This window comes from Podarcis tiliguerta (genome assembly GCF_965153285.1).
Source record: "Podarcis tiliguerta genome assembly, chromosome: 5".
NCBI lineage: Eukaryota > Metazoa > Chordata > Lepidosauria > Squamata > Lacertidae > Podarcis > Podarcis tiliguerta.
Window position 1 is genome coordinate 12,444,860 of NC_139538.1, and position 16,293 is coordinate 12,461,152.

The following is a 16,293-nucleotide window of genomic DNA, read 5'->3' on the forward strand; positions in this document are numbered from 1 at the left end:
TGGTTTGCTCTTACTGTTTTGTTTTGTTTTGCACTGGTTCGACCTCTCCTATACACCCCTGTGGCAACCATCATCTGTTAAGCCTCACAGCAGCCATTTTGTGACTGGCACCCACATCACTTTCTCAAAATTCCAAATGGCCCCCAAAAAGGTTTGCAACCCTTGATCTAAGGATTCTACGGTCCTGAAATATCTACATTGGCTCCCAGTACGTTTCCAAGCACAATTGGGCCGTTTAAAGCCCTAAACGGCCTCAGCCCAGTGTACCTGAAGAAGCGTCTCCACTCCCATCAATCAGCCCGGACACTGAGGTCCAGCTCTTGAGGGCCTTCTGGAGGTTCCCTCACTGTGAGAAGTGAGGTTACAGGGAACCAGGCAGGGGGCCTTCTCGGTAGTGGCACCCACCCTGTGGAACACCCTCGCATCAGATGTCAAGGAAATAAACAACTATCTTTTAGAAGACATCTGAAGGCAGCCTGTTTAGGGAAGTTTTATGTTTGATCTATTATTGTGTTTTTAAGATCCTGTTAGAAGCCACCCAGAGTGGCTTAGGAGGCCCAGCCAGATGGGCAAGGTATAAGTAATAAATTATTGTTGTTGTTGTTGTTGTTCTTGTTGTTCTATAATAATAATAATAATAATAACAACAACAACAACAACAGTAAGGCTCCAAGGAGGCTGAAGCACACAGTGACCTTGAGCCAGCCATCTTTATTCATCTTGATTGACTAATTCAGAGTTTTCCAAACTTGGGTCTCCAGCTGTGGTTGGACTCCAACTCCCATCATCCCTGACCACTGTTCCTGGTAGCTGTGGATGATAGGAGTCGTAGTTCTACAACAGCTGGAGACCTAAGTTTGGAAGACCCTAGACTGATTGATCGATAGCATTTAATTCCATTGCATTTCTTCTTCTTCTTCTTCTTCTTCTTCTTCTTCTTCTTCGATCACTCATAGCCAGGTAAGATTGTCTTCCATAAACACGGTTTTAACAATGAGACCATAAGTGACTGTGGAGGCCATTTCTGGATCCACACGTCCTTCCACAGTGGGGACAGAGGTTTCTGGGCAAGAGTTGATCATGGTGAGGGTTTGCCAAGTGTGCCTTCCTCTTAGCACGTTTCTCCCTCTCATCCTGAGTTTGAGCTTCTTCAAAGCCCATGACACCTTTGGTAAAGGCTGTTCTCCAATTGGAGCGCTCACAGGCCAGTGTTTCCCAGTTGTCAGTGTTTACACTACAATTTTTTAGATTTGCCTTGAGACAGTCTTTTAACCTCTTTTGTTGACCACCAGCATTATGCTTTCCATTTTTAAGTTTGGAATAGATTAGTTGCTTTGGAAGATGATAATCAGGCATCCGCACATGACCAATCATCTCACACAACCCCCCAAGAAGCTCATTCCCTACCTATTTTAACCTTGCAATATTTACAAAACCAACCAACCAATGAAAAAAGCAACCAATAAGAGTCAAACCATCATCACAACAGTCCGGTGACCAACAACAATGGAAGATATCATCAATTAACCCCTAGTACCAGGGAGAACTTTCCCAGTAGTGATGTATGGAAGTGAGAGCTGGACCATAAAGAAGGCTGATCGCCGAAGAATTGATGCTTTTGAATTATGGTGCTGGATGAGACTCTTGAGAGTCCCATGGACTGCAAGAAGATCAAACTTATCCATTCTCAAGGAAATCAGCCCTGAGTGCTCACTGGAAGGACAGATCCTGAAGCTGAGGCTCCAATACTTTGGCCACCTCATGAGAAGAGAAGACTCCCTGGAAAAGACCCTGATGTTGGGAAAGATGGAGGGCACAAGGAGAAAGCGGTGACAGAGGATGAGATGGTTGGACAGTGTTCTCGAAGCTACCAACATGAGTTTGACCAAACTGCAGGAGGCAGTGGAAGACAGGAGTGCCTGGCGTGCTCTGGTCCATAGGGTCCAGAGTCGGACGAAGAGTCGGACACGGCTAAACAACTAAACAACAACAACCAGGGAGAACATAAATGGCTTTACTTCTTGGCAGAAACCCATTGAGGACCCAGGGTAGGACCATAGCTGAGTGGTAGAGCATCTTGCTTTGCAATCCCTGGCATCTTCAGATGAGGCTGGGCATGTCCCCTTTCTGGGATCCCGGTGAGCTACTGCCAGTAGACAAAACTCAATGCAATGGAACAATTGCCTCATTCAGCACAAGGCAGCACCCTCTGTTCTGAAGGGAATTCCATATGCAGGAAGCCACAATAGAAAGTGCTTTATCTCTGCCTGCCATCCCCCAGTGGCTTTCCTTTTTCATCTCTAACACATCAGGAAGTACCTGTCGCATTTCTAATGTGGTCCCTCGCACAGCATCTCCTCTCCTCCTTTCTACATTTTCATGCCACTCTAAGTTTGGTGGGGGAAAGTTACTTGGAGACTGATGTGCCTGAAGTAATAATACTCCAAAAAGCCGTCGTTAATGAGGCATGATCTCTTACTTACTTGAGCTGAATTAATCCATTTGAAACATTAAACTTCACGCTTACATCTATGCAGTGGCATTGATTCTCCAAGAAACTGACATTTGGTTTATAAGAAAAGGTGTCACTTCTTCGCTTTTAATCTGAAGCCTGCAATGCCTGTCAACAGTTCCCAACCTCTGATGATCAGAAGCGGCTTGTTGGGTTAAGTCTACCGAAGCTGGCTGAAATCTTATGTTCAAGATCTGTGGGTGGAGCAGGTCTTAAGTCATGCATGCAGAAGCAAAAGGTGGAAGAATCTCAAAGAAATCTTACCAGAAATATGGAATATTAAGGCGTTTCCATGCTTCTTTTTTTAAAAAAAAAGCTCAAAACACAAAATCCACAGGGGTTTTGCATTATCGTCCTCCCTACCAGCTCCTACTCTTGAGTATTTCCCTTAAAATCCATACCTGTATTGAACACTCCCTTAAATATGTCGTGTTTCATTGCATACCTAGAATGGACACCTTCCATTCCATTCTGGTCGGAAGAGAGGTGCAAAGAGCTTCTCTCTGTGGGTGAACATGGTGGTGACCGATGTAGGTGCCCTTTTCTATTGATGAAGAGGGGGATTGAAGGGGGGGGGACATGCCTGGCCATTCTATGGCCCTGTCTCTTATTATTTATTATTATCATTTATTAAAATCGTATACCGCCCCATACCCGCAGGTCTCAGGTAGGTTTTGCAAGATAAAATCATAATATAAAACTATAAAACACAAAATGTAAATGAAAAAGAACAACCCAATAATACCCCTACTCTTTTCCTGCTCTTTTCAATGGGGAAACCATTTTGTGTTGTCAGGAATGTGCCCCCCCCACCCCAGAGTGCAGGTGATGAGACTGAACTAAATGAATGAGGGTTCGACTCTGCAGATGGCTGTCAGAATCGATAAAGGGCAGTTTGACCCCCACTTCCCAGAGAAGACTCTATTAGCTCTCAAGGAGAGGAAAAGTTGGAAGGCAGCCAGAGAGTTGCTAGGCAATCAGCAGATAAGCAGAGATCAGCCTCTCAGTCCCTGATCCAGGCATCTAGAAAAAATCAGAAGGCAAGGGGGGAAAGGGGGGAGTCTGGCATCCTTCCTGATGTGGGAAGGGTGAAACTTCAGATTGACCAACAAAGGTAAATGCAAGCAGACAAGATGCTGGGCTCTGGCTGGGATGTGTCTTTTTGTAAAATAAAAAAGGTAAAAGGTAAAGGACTTATGACAGTTAAGTCCAGTCGCAGATGACTCTGGGGTTGCGGCGCTCATCTCCCTTTACAGGCCGAGGGAGCCGGTGTTTGTCCGCAGACAGTTTTTCCAGGTCATGTGGCCAGCATGACTAAGCTGCTTCTGGCACAACAGAACACCAAAACCAGAGCAGCACACAAAAACACCATTTATCTTCCCGCGGGGTAGTACCTATTTATCTACTTGCACTTTTTGTCATGCTTTTGAACTGCTAGGTTGGCAGGAGCTGGGACTGAGCAACAGGAGCTCACCCCGTTGCGGGGATTCGAACTGCTGACCTTCTGATTGGCAAGCCCAAGAGGCTCAGTGGTTTAGACCACAGAGCCACGTACATGAAACTGCAGAGAGTCATTATTTTGTATTGGAGCTTAATTGCCTGCCAGAGATCATTACATGTGTTATGTCATGTCCCCACTGCAGCAGTTTTGTGACTGGTGCCCATTCCAAATGTGCTCACCATCCCCCAAAAGTTGGTGAGCACTGGATTCCAGCCAGGAGTGGTTTTCTGGGGTTTCAGACATGAGGAGATCCCAGAGGTTGAACCGGGACCTTTTGCATGCAGCAAATGTTATACCACTAAGCTAGGGCCCTTCTCCAAGTTCATGGAATATAGGACTATTACCTGTTAGTAAAGTGAGTGTCCCATATGCTGGCAGGCTGGGCACAAAAACAGACCAAGAGAGATAACAAGAGTGGAAGCCTGACCCAGCAGCTGGAGAGGCTATGACTAACATATTTATTCAATGCTCATCTTTGGTGACTTGTTTCTGTATGGACGCCGGGATGCAATGATATTTCAGTTGCAGAGATAACTCATTGTACATGATTACTGGCAGATATCTTGTAAATATGATCTATGATTTTGGGTTTGCTCTTCTGGTTAATTAAAAAAGTTTGATTGACAGATGCAAATGCCTTCTTTTATGAGGAAGCCCAAGAATTCTGCTTTGCAGAATGCTAAATGACTCAAAGGCTGCATTCAAGATAAGGACAAACAACAGCAACAACGAGGAAACAATTACTGTTTTATCAACAGTAGAGATAATGATTTCACTTCATGCACACTTTATACAATTATAGATTTAAGCAGAAGACTACAGAATAAATTTACCCAGTGACTTTATAGTCCAAATTCACGTTAGGGAACCTTTAATATGAAGCTACAATGGATTTTTTTCTTTTTATGCCACATATATTGTCATAACACATTGTTTGTTTATTACTGCTAATCTTTTGTATTGCGCATAATGGATTTGATCAAAAAGTCCCGTAGGGTACTCTTCCCCCTCTTCCAAAGTGTAACGAGGCTTTATAAGAGACATGGAGCTGCCACTGCTCTGAGTCTTTCGGCTCTCTCTTTCTTATTACATATGCAATAACACAACTGGTCCGGCATAAGCCATGCATGCTTTGGTAACAATTCAGATTGGATTCAAGAGGCTGTTCTTGGAAATAATTTATAAACTGCAAACTGGTGCGAGACCTGACAGCCAGAATCTTAAGTGCAACCTTTTCTTTCTTTCTTTTTTAATTGCATATTACACTGGTAATTTACTGGTTTGCATTTCCTTTCTGAGTTCAATTCAAGGCAATTGTTTTGATATTCAAAACCTGACGACAAGGATATTTAAAAGACTGCCTGCCCTCAGCATGCAACATACTCAAGGGCCCAGCGGATGCAGCCAACGCAAACACAAAACCTCGCCTCATGCTTGGGAATCCCAATCCCAGAGGCTTCCAAATCATAGAATCACAGATTTGGAAGAGTCCTCCAAGGGCCATATAGACTAACCCCCTGCAATGACGGAATCACAGCAAAATAATGAAGAGCAGGTAGTATCTGTTGACATTTCCATTCCACCTTAAGGAACAAACATGGGATTGATACGTGTCACATGTCTGTTTACATTCCAGCACAGCTTGCTGCAAACTTCCGCTGTGTATAGCTTTTGTTTTTAGCTGTTCTCTCTGAGATGACATGAGAGAGAGATGACATGTTTCTTTGTCCTGATTTATGATTAATTAATCTGTAGTCGTAGTATGCTTCCACAAGCCTCATGCCTATTCTGTGTGTGCAGTTCAATCTGCTGATAGTGTGCCCTGGCTCAGAAGCCCAGGTCGCTGATTTATGTCGGCGCGGAGGTGATAGTCTTCACAGCGGGATGACTGGAAGGGAACGGCCCAGCGGGGTCTAGTCAGCTGGCCTCTTGGCCCTCTGCATGCCGACAGTATCCCTGCGCATGCAGACTCTTTTCCCTCCTATCTTCGGAATCTTAGCTCCTCTCCCAATCATCCTAACAATTTTTAAAATGTTATAAAGGTTGAGAGAATAAAGTTCAGCAATGCATAGGTTACACTGCCAAGGCAACCATGTCCTAAACTTCATTCTAGTATTAATGTTTCCTTTCCCCCCTCTTTGTGCTAGTAATAGATGGCATGGATATGTGGCACATGGCTGGCTTGTTGAGTGCTATCGAAATACGCACCCAACTGATTAGGAGAGCTTTTTCATCAGGGGTAGCCAACATGATACTGTCAAAATATCATTGGATTGCAGCTTCCATTGCAATGCAGGGGGTTGGACTAGATGACCCTGTAGGTCCCTTCCAACTCTACAATTCTATGATTCCTTCAGCCCCAGCCAGCATGAACCAATGGTTATAATCCAACAATGATTTTACAACATTAGCTCCCCCTTCTAATTCCCTTTTACTATGAATGTGCAGTGGATCTGAATGAATCTTGCATCCCAAAATGAAGCAGGTTGCTTTAGAAAGATTTGTAACTTGCGCAAGGCAAAGTGGAATCTCTCTCAAATGTCCTGCACTAGGGGCCTCTGAAGTGATCATTATTCATTGTTGTGGTTCATTCATAATTTCTGTTCATGGTTGTGGTGGTTTTCAGTCCACAAACAATACATGATTGATGAGAAACCCCCCCCCCCCACATTTGCATTATATTTCCTTTGCACTGAAATGAATGATGCAGAATAACATAACAATGCAAAAACGGTGTGACTGATTACATAATACTCTGCCACAGCAGACAGTGAGTCAAATATCATAGCTTTTTTGGAAGCTGAACTGCAGTGGAAAAGAAACAGCAGAGCAAGTGGCGAATATAGTTTGGAGCAGAAATCAATACCTTCTTACATTCCTAAATCCTCATTTATAAATTGCTTCCCAACAAATGTTTATGAAGTAGTGTAAATGAGAAATATTTCTTCTTCTCAGATATAGTAAAAAAAATAAATACAAAAATACATCCATAATATAAAGAACGGATCTCAAAAACATAAAATTGCACAGATTCCGGATAGTATACAATACAAAGTGTGAGGCTTTATAAGTGGGAGAGACATTCATTCATTGCATGGGAGAGAAGGAGCTGACCAGCACTCTTTCAGTTGCTCACAAAATCTTACACCACAATCTTTTTGTTTGGCCTTCGAGGTGCCACAAAGTTCTTTTTTGTTTTCGCTGCAACAGACTAACAAGGCAATCCCTGGGGAATGTCAACTAATTGATCCGTCAAGGATAACTTCTGTGCATGCGGAATGTAAATTCAAGACTAATGAATTAATGGTCTTATTTGGGAGATTTAATTTCCGTACCAACCCACTCTGAGTTTCCAGTGACAGTCTGCCAAATAAATGGTGATTCATTAGCACAGCCAGCCAGCAAATGGCAACTTCCCTCACAAAACAGTCAGAGGCACAAATGTAACTTGGCAGAATCCTCCTGCCATCAATGTGGACAATAATTAGCATGGCTGAACAGAGTTCACTCTCACTTTCCAAAGGTCTCAGATTGTTTGAATTCCTCTTTGGCTTAATAATCCAAATATTTAAATCAGCCTTCTTCTTTTTAATTCAGTATATCAGCCAGAATCCCCATGACAGGCAAATAAAATGAGTGCTTGCGTGTTGTTTATGTGCCAAGCAACAACATCCCTTGCAACCAATTAAAGAATTGAAGATCAGCACCCCCCCCCCAAAGTAACGCGTCTGAGCAAGAAATTTGCTTCTGCACATTATTCCAAGCTGAGTGGAGATTTCCCATTTCCCTCATTTATTTATATAGCATCAGCCCACTTAACTCTTTGTAACAACAATCATTTAATGGGTAGAAACGGCAACCTGCCCAAACAATAAAGATGCTCTGTGAGAACAATGGCACGTGGTCCAAAATTTTTAGGTAGTCCTTGACCTTCCAAAATGACGTTCACATAGACTTGGTAGGTCAGGAGCATGCCAGTCCCTGAGAGTTCAGGAGCCAAATCTGAGACCTGGGAATGGCCCCTGGTGATGTCACAGGGGCAGGCCCTGGAGATGGAAATTAATTAGGAGAGGAGAGCAGAGCAGAGGAAGATAGACCTCCCCAGAGTGTCTATGCTATAATTTGCAGCTAGCTACTGCAGGGCCATAGGTGCCAACTCCCTGGGGCCCGGGTGCACCCACAAAATTCCCCATGAAAGGTCAGGCACCCACAAATTCCAGTGCCACGCTGCATGGCATCCATGACCCTGGGCACCCACGATCATAAAGCCAAGTTGGCACTCCTGTGCTGGGCTGAAGTTTGCAAGCTGCATGCACGGTCTTCTTAATATATATTTTAAAATAATTTTTACAGTGGTACCTTGGGTTACAGATGCTTCAGGTTACAGATGCTTCAGGTTACAGACTCCGCTAACCCAGAAATAAAAGCTTGGGTTAAGAACTTTGCTTCAGGATGAGAACAGTAATCGTGCTCCGGCGGCACAGTGGCAGCGGGAGACCCCATTAGCTAAAGTGGCACCTCAGGTTAAGAACTGTTTCAGGTTAAGAACGGACCTCCGGAACGAATTAAGTTCTTAACCCGAGGTACCACTGTATTATTAAAAGCTCTCTTACCCACCTGAATAGCCAAGCCCTCTGCCTAGCAGCTGGAGGAGGCCAGGCAAACCTGGAGACTTCAGGTCAGACCCGGAGGTCTGGCAACCCAACATGGACATAAGACTTTACACGGATTCCCTCAGAAGGCAGTGGACTCTCCTTCTTTGGAGGTTTTAAAGCAGAGGTTGGGGTTGGCCGTCTGTCATGGATGCTTTAGCTGAGATTCCTGCATTGCAGGGGGTTATACTCAATTACCCTTAGGGTACTTTCTCTACAAATCTATGCTTATATGTACAGGAATTCTGTAGCTTTGGGCGCTTTTGATCATTCAAGCTCTCAAAGACCAAAACCTCCAGAAGAAAAAAAAATATCATGCTGAAATATAAAATGCCTGATCACTGTGATGATCTGAGGAAGACTCCTACACTTATCTCCCATATATTTAGTTTCTACATGGTAAAAGCCTCAGCACCTAGGACTTGCCGATCGAAAGGTAGGCAGTTCGAATCCCTGCGACGGGGTGAGCTCCCGTCGCTCGGTCCCAGCGCATGCCAACCTAGCAGTTCGAAAGCACCCCCGGGTGCAAGTAGATAAATAGGGACCGCTTACTAGCGGGAAGGTAAATGTCGTTCCGTGTGCTGCGCTGGCTCGCCAGATGCAGCTTGTCACGCTGGCCACGTGACCCGGAAGTGTCTGCGGACAGCATTAGCTCCCGGCCTATAGAGTGAGATGAGCGCACAACCCTAGAGTCTGTCAAGACTGGCCCGTACGGGCAGGGGTACCTTTACCTTTACTAATGTTATTTTTCCATAGAGTTTGGGACACTGCTGCCGTTGAAACGAGACAGGCGCCCACAATTCTGACATATCATTGCCTATTGCCATGTGTGTTTAAGAGGATGGATTTGATTCCATGTTGGGCATTCTGTATTTTATGATTATATGATATTGCAATGGTTTTTATTGCGCACCGTCATGATATTTGCAAATTTCAAATATGAATTTTCGCTTTATCCCTGATTTAAACATCACAAGGAATTGAATAAGGTTCTCACCTTTCTAACCTCAGTTGCCAGTTGCTGAAGAGAAGGAGATGCGATGGTATGCAAAACTGCCTTGCCCCTTACTGGATCGTGGAGACTCACATACGCCACAGCGTTCCTCTGGAGAACTTCCTTGAGATCCTGAAACAAGGGATCATACTGAATAGGAGGATCACATTTAAGATGTACAATATTCATTTAGTCCCTTGCAAAGGGAAGAAAAGGGTGTGTGTGTGTGTGTTGTGTTTTACTACCCACTCCAATTCCCTAAGTAATAATTAACTCATTTCCCCCACCCTCTATAATATCATTTTAGGAACTTCAAAGAATGCCTTTGTTTAATTTCTCTCTAGCAAGGTTCCTTTTCTCACATCGTCTGAAACAAAATGAAAAACAGGGCCTGAAGGAATTAAGAATCTCTACAGTTCTAAAGCTGAGAATGAAAACATTACATACTGCAAAATAACAGGAAGTTGTTTTATTTAAGAAGGGGGAAAAATCTTAAACTTGCCTCTGACAAGACACCAAACTTCAAATGCAATCAATGACACCCTCTCAATGCACTTGATGTTTCAGACCAGGCAACCATTATTTTAGATTTGAATTGCATCCTTTCTCCAGTGTTGTCACTTTATTATGTTTTTTTTTAAGGCAAAGGGATCTGCATGAGCCACATTTCAATTATTTCCCATTTGCCTTCCCAGTAATGAGCCGCTTGTTCTATGAAGAGGCTCTTTACGCCAAGCAGAAGGGGTGGAACACAATTATGTCTGATGTAAAGATGATTTGAAGTGGAACTAAACAAATTTTGCTTCCAGTCAGTTACAAGGGGCCCTTTCGGTACTTCGCCCCCCCACCTCCCACAGCTCATTCTAAAAACATCACTCCGTTGCAAGGAATAGGCTTTTTTTTTTTTTTAATTTCCACGCATTGCTTATACATGATCCCAAGCAAATCACACCCCTTTCCATTTAGCAATAATTTCAGCACACTTCAACTTGGTTACGGTGGCATCCCCTGTCAAATCTCTCCATTACAGTTTTACAGCAGCTGCTGACTTCATAAAGCACCTGAGAAGAGCCAGGCCTAAATTTGCTTTTCCACCCTCTTCCCTCTAACCCACAGCGCCACCCGCATCCCAGAGACTACCTTACACTGCATTTAAAACCAAAATCTCATTTGGATAGAAAGTGTTTCTCAGGTGGCTAGTCCTAGTCTTTATAACCCTGTACCTTCTTCCAGAAGGCAGAAGCTGAAAGAGATCACTTCCGGGATAGCGCACTATCCTGCGCTATCTCTGCAGCTTTCTTATGGCACCTGGAAGCATAGATTTGATCCAAGATGGGAAGAGTGCACCCAATTATTCTCTCCGCAGTCTTTACAACCCTGGACAGCATTGTTTTTCCCCTGACTGTGCAGCTCCCAAACCACACACACAGACCATATGTTAATACACTCTCAACAGTACACTGGTAAAATGCCATCAACAGGTCCTTTGAGAGATTATTTTTCAGGAGGACCTGAGTACAACAGCCTTCTCCCTACTGGTGATTCCCAGTGGCTAGTACCCAGCAATGTGCTGCCTCCAATAGTGGAAGTAATTTGTTGTTGTTTAGTCATTTAGTCGTGTCCAACTCTTTGTGACCCCATGGACCAGAGCGCGCCAGGCACTCCTGTCTTCCATTGCCTCCTGCAGTTTGGTCAAACTCATGTTGGTAGCTTTGAGAACACCATCCAACCATCTCGCCCTCTGTCGTCCCCTTCTCCTTGTGCCCTCAATCTTAATACTTTGTGGCTAATAGACATTGATAGCCTTATACTCCACGAATTGGGCTAAATCTCTTGTAAAGGCATCCAAGTCAAAGCAAGACAGGCATTTTTCTTCTAATGATCACCAGCATGGGGGGTGGGAGGTATCCACACTTTTTGCACCACACTTTCTAGGCACAGATTCACACTTCAAACCTCTGTGTCTGTGTGCTTTCCCCCACTTTTTTGCCTCACTGCTTTCCCCAGGAATACCCATTCTTTAATGCTAATTCGGGAACAAATGACAATTTGAAAGGAAGCCTCGTTGACCTCTGGGATGAAAGCAGCCCAAAGAAAAGGGGAGGTATCTAGTCTAGCTTCGCCCAGCTGATGTAAGGGGCCTCAATGACCCATTTCCACCTATGCTGCAGCCACTTGCAATGTTGGGTGGAGGGAGAGAGTATGCACAAGCATCTTACTGCCACCCCCTCTACCTCTCTTTTAAATCAGAAACAGTGAAGGCAATGAATGCCCTGTGTGAGCACCAGGAGGTGGTTGGAGGTTGGATGGTGAATAACAGATTGAGGTTGAATCCTGACAAGACAGAAGTATGGTTTTAGAGGGACAGGGGGTGGGTGGGGGTGGAGTACTCTCTGGTCCTGAATGGGGTAACTGTGCCCCTGAAGGACCAGGTGCACAGCCTGGGTGTCATTTTGGACCCACAGCTGTCCATGGAGGTGCAGGTCAATTCTGTGTCCAGGGCAGCTGTTTATCAGCTCCACCTGATACGCAGGCTGAGACCCTACCTACCCGCAGACTGTCTCGCCAGAGTGGTGCATGCTCTGGTTCTCTCCCGCTTGGACTACTGCAATGCGCTCTACACGGAGATACTTTGAAGTGACTCAGAAACTACAACTAACTCAGACTGTGGCAGCTAGACTAGCGACGGGGCGTAGCCACCAAGACCATATAGCACTGGTCCTGAAAGACCTACATAGGCTCCCAGTACGTTTCCGAGAACAATTCAAAGTGTTGGTGCTAACCTTTAAAGCCCTAAACAGTCTCGGTCCAGTATACCTGAAGGAGCGTCTCCACCCCCATCGTTCTACCCAGATACTGAGGTCCAGCACCGAGGGCCTTCTGGCAGTTTCCTCACTGCGAGAAGTGAGGTTACAGGGAACCAGGCAGAGGGCCTTCTAGGCAGTGGCACTTGCCCTGTATAGGAGGATTCTCTTCAACACACAGTCACCCTAGAAACCACAGAGAGCAATGTGGCTTGGTACAGAAGGTGAAACCAGCACATTCCTTCCTGTTTTCCCCTTTTCAGATGAGAGGGGGCAGAGCTTTTACACTCCAGCAAGCTCTCCCCTCATTGTGTGCTGATTTCTTCTTTATGAACACCCGACTAGAGCTCCCGCCTCAACACATTCAAAGATGAGCTAGACACAACTATGACTATCAGATGCTATAACCCTTGAAGCCCATTTGATGATATGGCCACAGGCTTTGGGCACATTGATAAAGCTCACTGAGGTAGGGTGGGGCATGAAGTGCTGCCGCCGCCGCCCCCCCTTGATGACATGGGTGTTAGACATTCCTCTCACCTGCTGCAAATCTGGTGTTCATGTGAAAGGGCCCCATGTGATCACTGTGCAGATCTCTTCCTCCCAAATGAGCTTCCTAGGACTTCACTTCCCACTTCCCTTGGACCCATTCATGGTAATCCGTAGAGATAACAGCATTGTTGACACTTCACTCAGCAGCAGGGGGGGAAGGCAGTGCTGCTGAAGCCCCCTTCACATTTGTATTGTGTGTGTGTTAAAGGGAGAGACACACATCCTTTATTTAAGTCAATCAGCATGCTGTAGCTCAAGGAGGGCACGTCGCAACATTATTAAATACACTTACGCATGCTGCAAATAGAAAGCAGAAGTCTGAGAGCAACTGTTTACCTTGGTGTGCTGTTTGATTTTAAATAGCTGGGAATGGTAAATTGGGAATCATAAACTGAAGCACCGTAATTCACCGCAGTTGAATCAAACTGATAATGCAACAATTCAAAATAATAATAATATGATAATAGCTATTCCAGTTTCATATTCTTCATTGTTTTGGATACAGAGGATCACCACAGGCCAGGTAAAACATGTACCTGATCCATCTTATTCAAGTGCTCTGATTTGCTAGTATGTGTTTATCCTAAGTTTTAACATTTTCCCATCCATCTTTTCCTTCTGCCTTGCTTTGTTGTCTGATCTGACAGACAGGCATGTACCAATTAACCACCCACCTAGATTGTCCTTACTGCTTATTTACCCAGTTTCCTCCACGTCGCTGATTGACTGAGAAAGGTAGGGACTTCTACCAGATTGTCTCATTAACACTTCTTGTGCCCTCAATGGATTCTGACATACCTCTAGAAAATTATTTTCATCTGGTAGGCTCACCATTCAGTTGACTCTGCTTAGCTTTTGTTTGCCACGGAGGAACACTTTAATTGTCTACAAATTGCGGGGGGAACTCTGAAAAGCACTTGTGATTAATTGCTTGCATTGGTGTGAACTAATCGCAGGCAGTGCTCGGTTCCCTTCTACTATTTTTAGGCGTCTCATTCACCTTGTTTACCTTGCTGCTGACTCATCAGTCACCACCGAAAAAATATGAGTCTGTAATGCATTTTTTAAAAAATGAGATCATCTTCATTTTAGTCAATAAAGCTCTTTGGTAGGCATGCCGGAAACCTTGCAAACATTTCAGTCAACAGACACTCCCAAGGGGCCTAGCTGCTTTGAATAATAAGACGCAAGAGTTGGAAGAAAAGGGTCATCTAGTCCAACCCCCTCCAACGCAGGAATCTTTTGTCCAATGTGGGTTTCGAACCCATGACACATCTTTAAACCTTTGAGTTTCTTTCAGATTCTAATTTTTCCAGTTTTAAGTTGTTCTCCCCATTAATTTCCATTTAAAGCCCTCACAGAAATGCACCCCATGTTGGACAAAAGATTCCTGCATTGCACCCTCATAGTTCCTTTCAACTCTATGCTTCCTAATGAGGGTACCAGTATAGAGCATAGCTGTCAACCGTCCCTTATTTGGCGGGAAAGTCCCTTATCCCAGCACTGTGTCCTGCTGCTGTCCCTTATTGATGATGCCCCTTAAATTTCCCGGGTTTCAAAGGAAGCAGCTCCTCTCCCTCCCTCCCTCCCTGCCGGCCAGGGAGGAGGGAGGCTCCAACTGTGTTGCTTGGCTGCGTTGCTCACCCAATAAGGAGTCTAAGAACGACTGGGGGGGTGGAGCTTGCATGCCTTGTGCCGATCAAATCGGCTGTGTTGCCTGGGGACTCGCCAATGCTCAGCGCTTCCCAGCAGAGAGGTGACGGTGGTTTTCCGTGCTGCATCCCCTTTGCCAGGTTGCTGCGCTGTGGGAACCACCGCTTGAGGCTTCGTTTGGCTGCTGGCTGGGCTTTCTGCCTTTGGCTTGGAGGGGCTCAGAAGTCGAACATACCTGTGCTGGGAAAATCCCTTATTTTGGCTGCTGATCCCTTATTTTCAAGGCTGCTGGTCCCTTCTTTTCAAATCTGTAAGTTGACAGCTATGGTGTAGTGGTACCTCGGGTTACAAACACCTCGGGTTGCAAACACTTTGGGTTACAGATTCAGCTAACCCGGAAGTCGTACCTCAGGTTAAAAACATTACCTCAGGATGAGAACAGAAATCGCATGCCTGCGGCGCAGCAGCAGTGGGAGGCACCACTAGCTAAAGTGGTACCTCAGGTTAAGAACAGTTTCAAGTTAAGAACAGACCTCCGGAACGAATTAAGTTCGTAATCAGAGGTACCACTGTAGCTCCTTACAATGCTAGTGTCCAAAGGTGCTGATCCTTCTGGCAATCCCAGCTTCCCTTGGGTTAAGGACATTGGTAAAAGGCAGCATTTTCTTACCTCTGCCCACTCATAGGAGCCGATCTTGCCAAACACAGTTTCTCCCCATGAACAGAAAATGATGGTCCGGTCAGGTCTCCATCCTTTCTTCACTTTCCTCATCAAGGCCTGGATGAATGCAGTCATCACGGCAGTTCCATGAGCCCACTGCTGCCTACTGTAGGCACCTAACGTGCTGTGGTGGCTGCCAACTATTACATATCTATCTGGGGATGGGGAGAAGAAGGAGGAGGAGGAGGAGGAGGAGGAGGAGGAGGAGGAGGAGGAAAGACAATAAACCAAGCAATTTTTGTTGTTGTTAATTAAGCAGCACGAGAAATCAGCATTGAAAGCATTAACTTTCCCATTTTTGCCCAGCTGCATCGCATCTGCTGTGCACCACTGAAATCAGCCGGCTTCAAGATGTTTGTTCATGAGAAAGCAAAAGCTTTATACCTGTTAAGCCTTAGTTAGATTTTGGCTACTTGGTACCCTGATCCCAACCAGAGATGCAAACATATTTGCCTGCTGCGCCAGCCTAATAATAATAATAATAATAATAATAATAATAATAATTTATTATTTATTATTTATACCCCACCCATCTGGCTGGGCTTCCCCAGCCACTCTTTCAACAAAACATTAAAATACAATAATGCACCAAACATTAAAAGCTTCCCTAAACAGGGCTGCCTTCAGATGTCTTCTAAAAGTCTGGTAGTAGTTGTTCTCTTTGACATCAGGTGGGAGGGCATTCCACAGGGCGGGTGCCACTACTGAGAAGGCCCTCTGCCTGGTTCCCTGTAAAGTTGTAGCTCACGGTACAGAACTCTTCTGAGTGCCTCATCTTCAAAACTTATCTGTCGTCACTGAAGACTGAGCAGGTTTCAGAAACAACTGAAACTGGTAAAACTGGAGTAAGCGATTACACTTAAATTCATGGCTGTGCCTCAGGGAGTAAACCAAAATGGGCATA

At 44.9% G+C, this 16,293-nt stretch overlaps 1 protein-coding gene across 8 annotated transcripts in view; it reads right to left on the reverse strand.

Annotated features, from left to right (window-relative positions):
- Positions 1–16,293, reverse strand: part of NAALADL2 (N-acetylated alpha-linked acidic dipeptidase like 2) — an 803,264-nt gene that overhangs the window by 172,857 nt on the left and 614,114 nt on the right. For all 8 annotated transcript variants that reach the window (XM_083442084.1, XM_083442080.1, XM_083442081.1 and 5 more), the window contains 2 exons: positions 15,339–15,544; positions 9,663–9,791 (listed from right to left, as the gene is read on the reverse strand). In XM_083442084.1, coding sequence (XP_083298210.1) covers positions 9,663–9,791; positions 15,339–15,544 — 335 coding nt within the window. The remainder of the gene's footprint in view (positions 1–9,662; positions 9,792–15,338; positions 15,545–16,293) is intronic.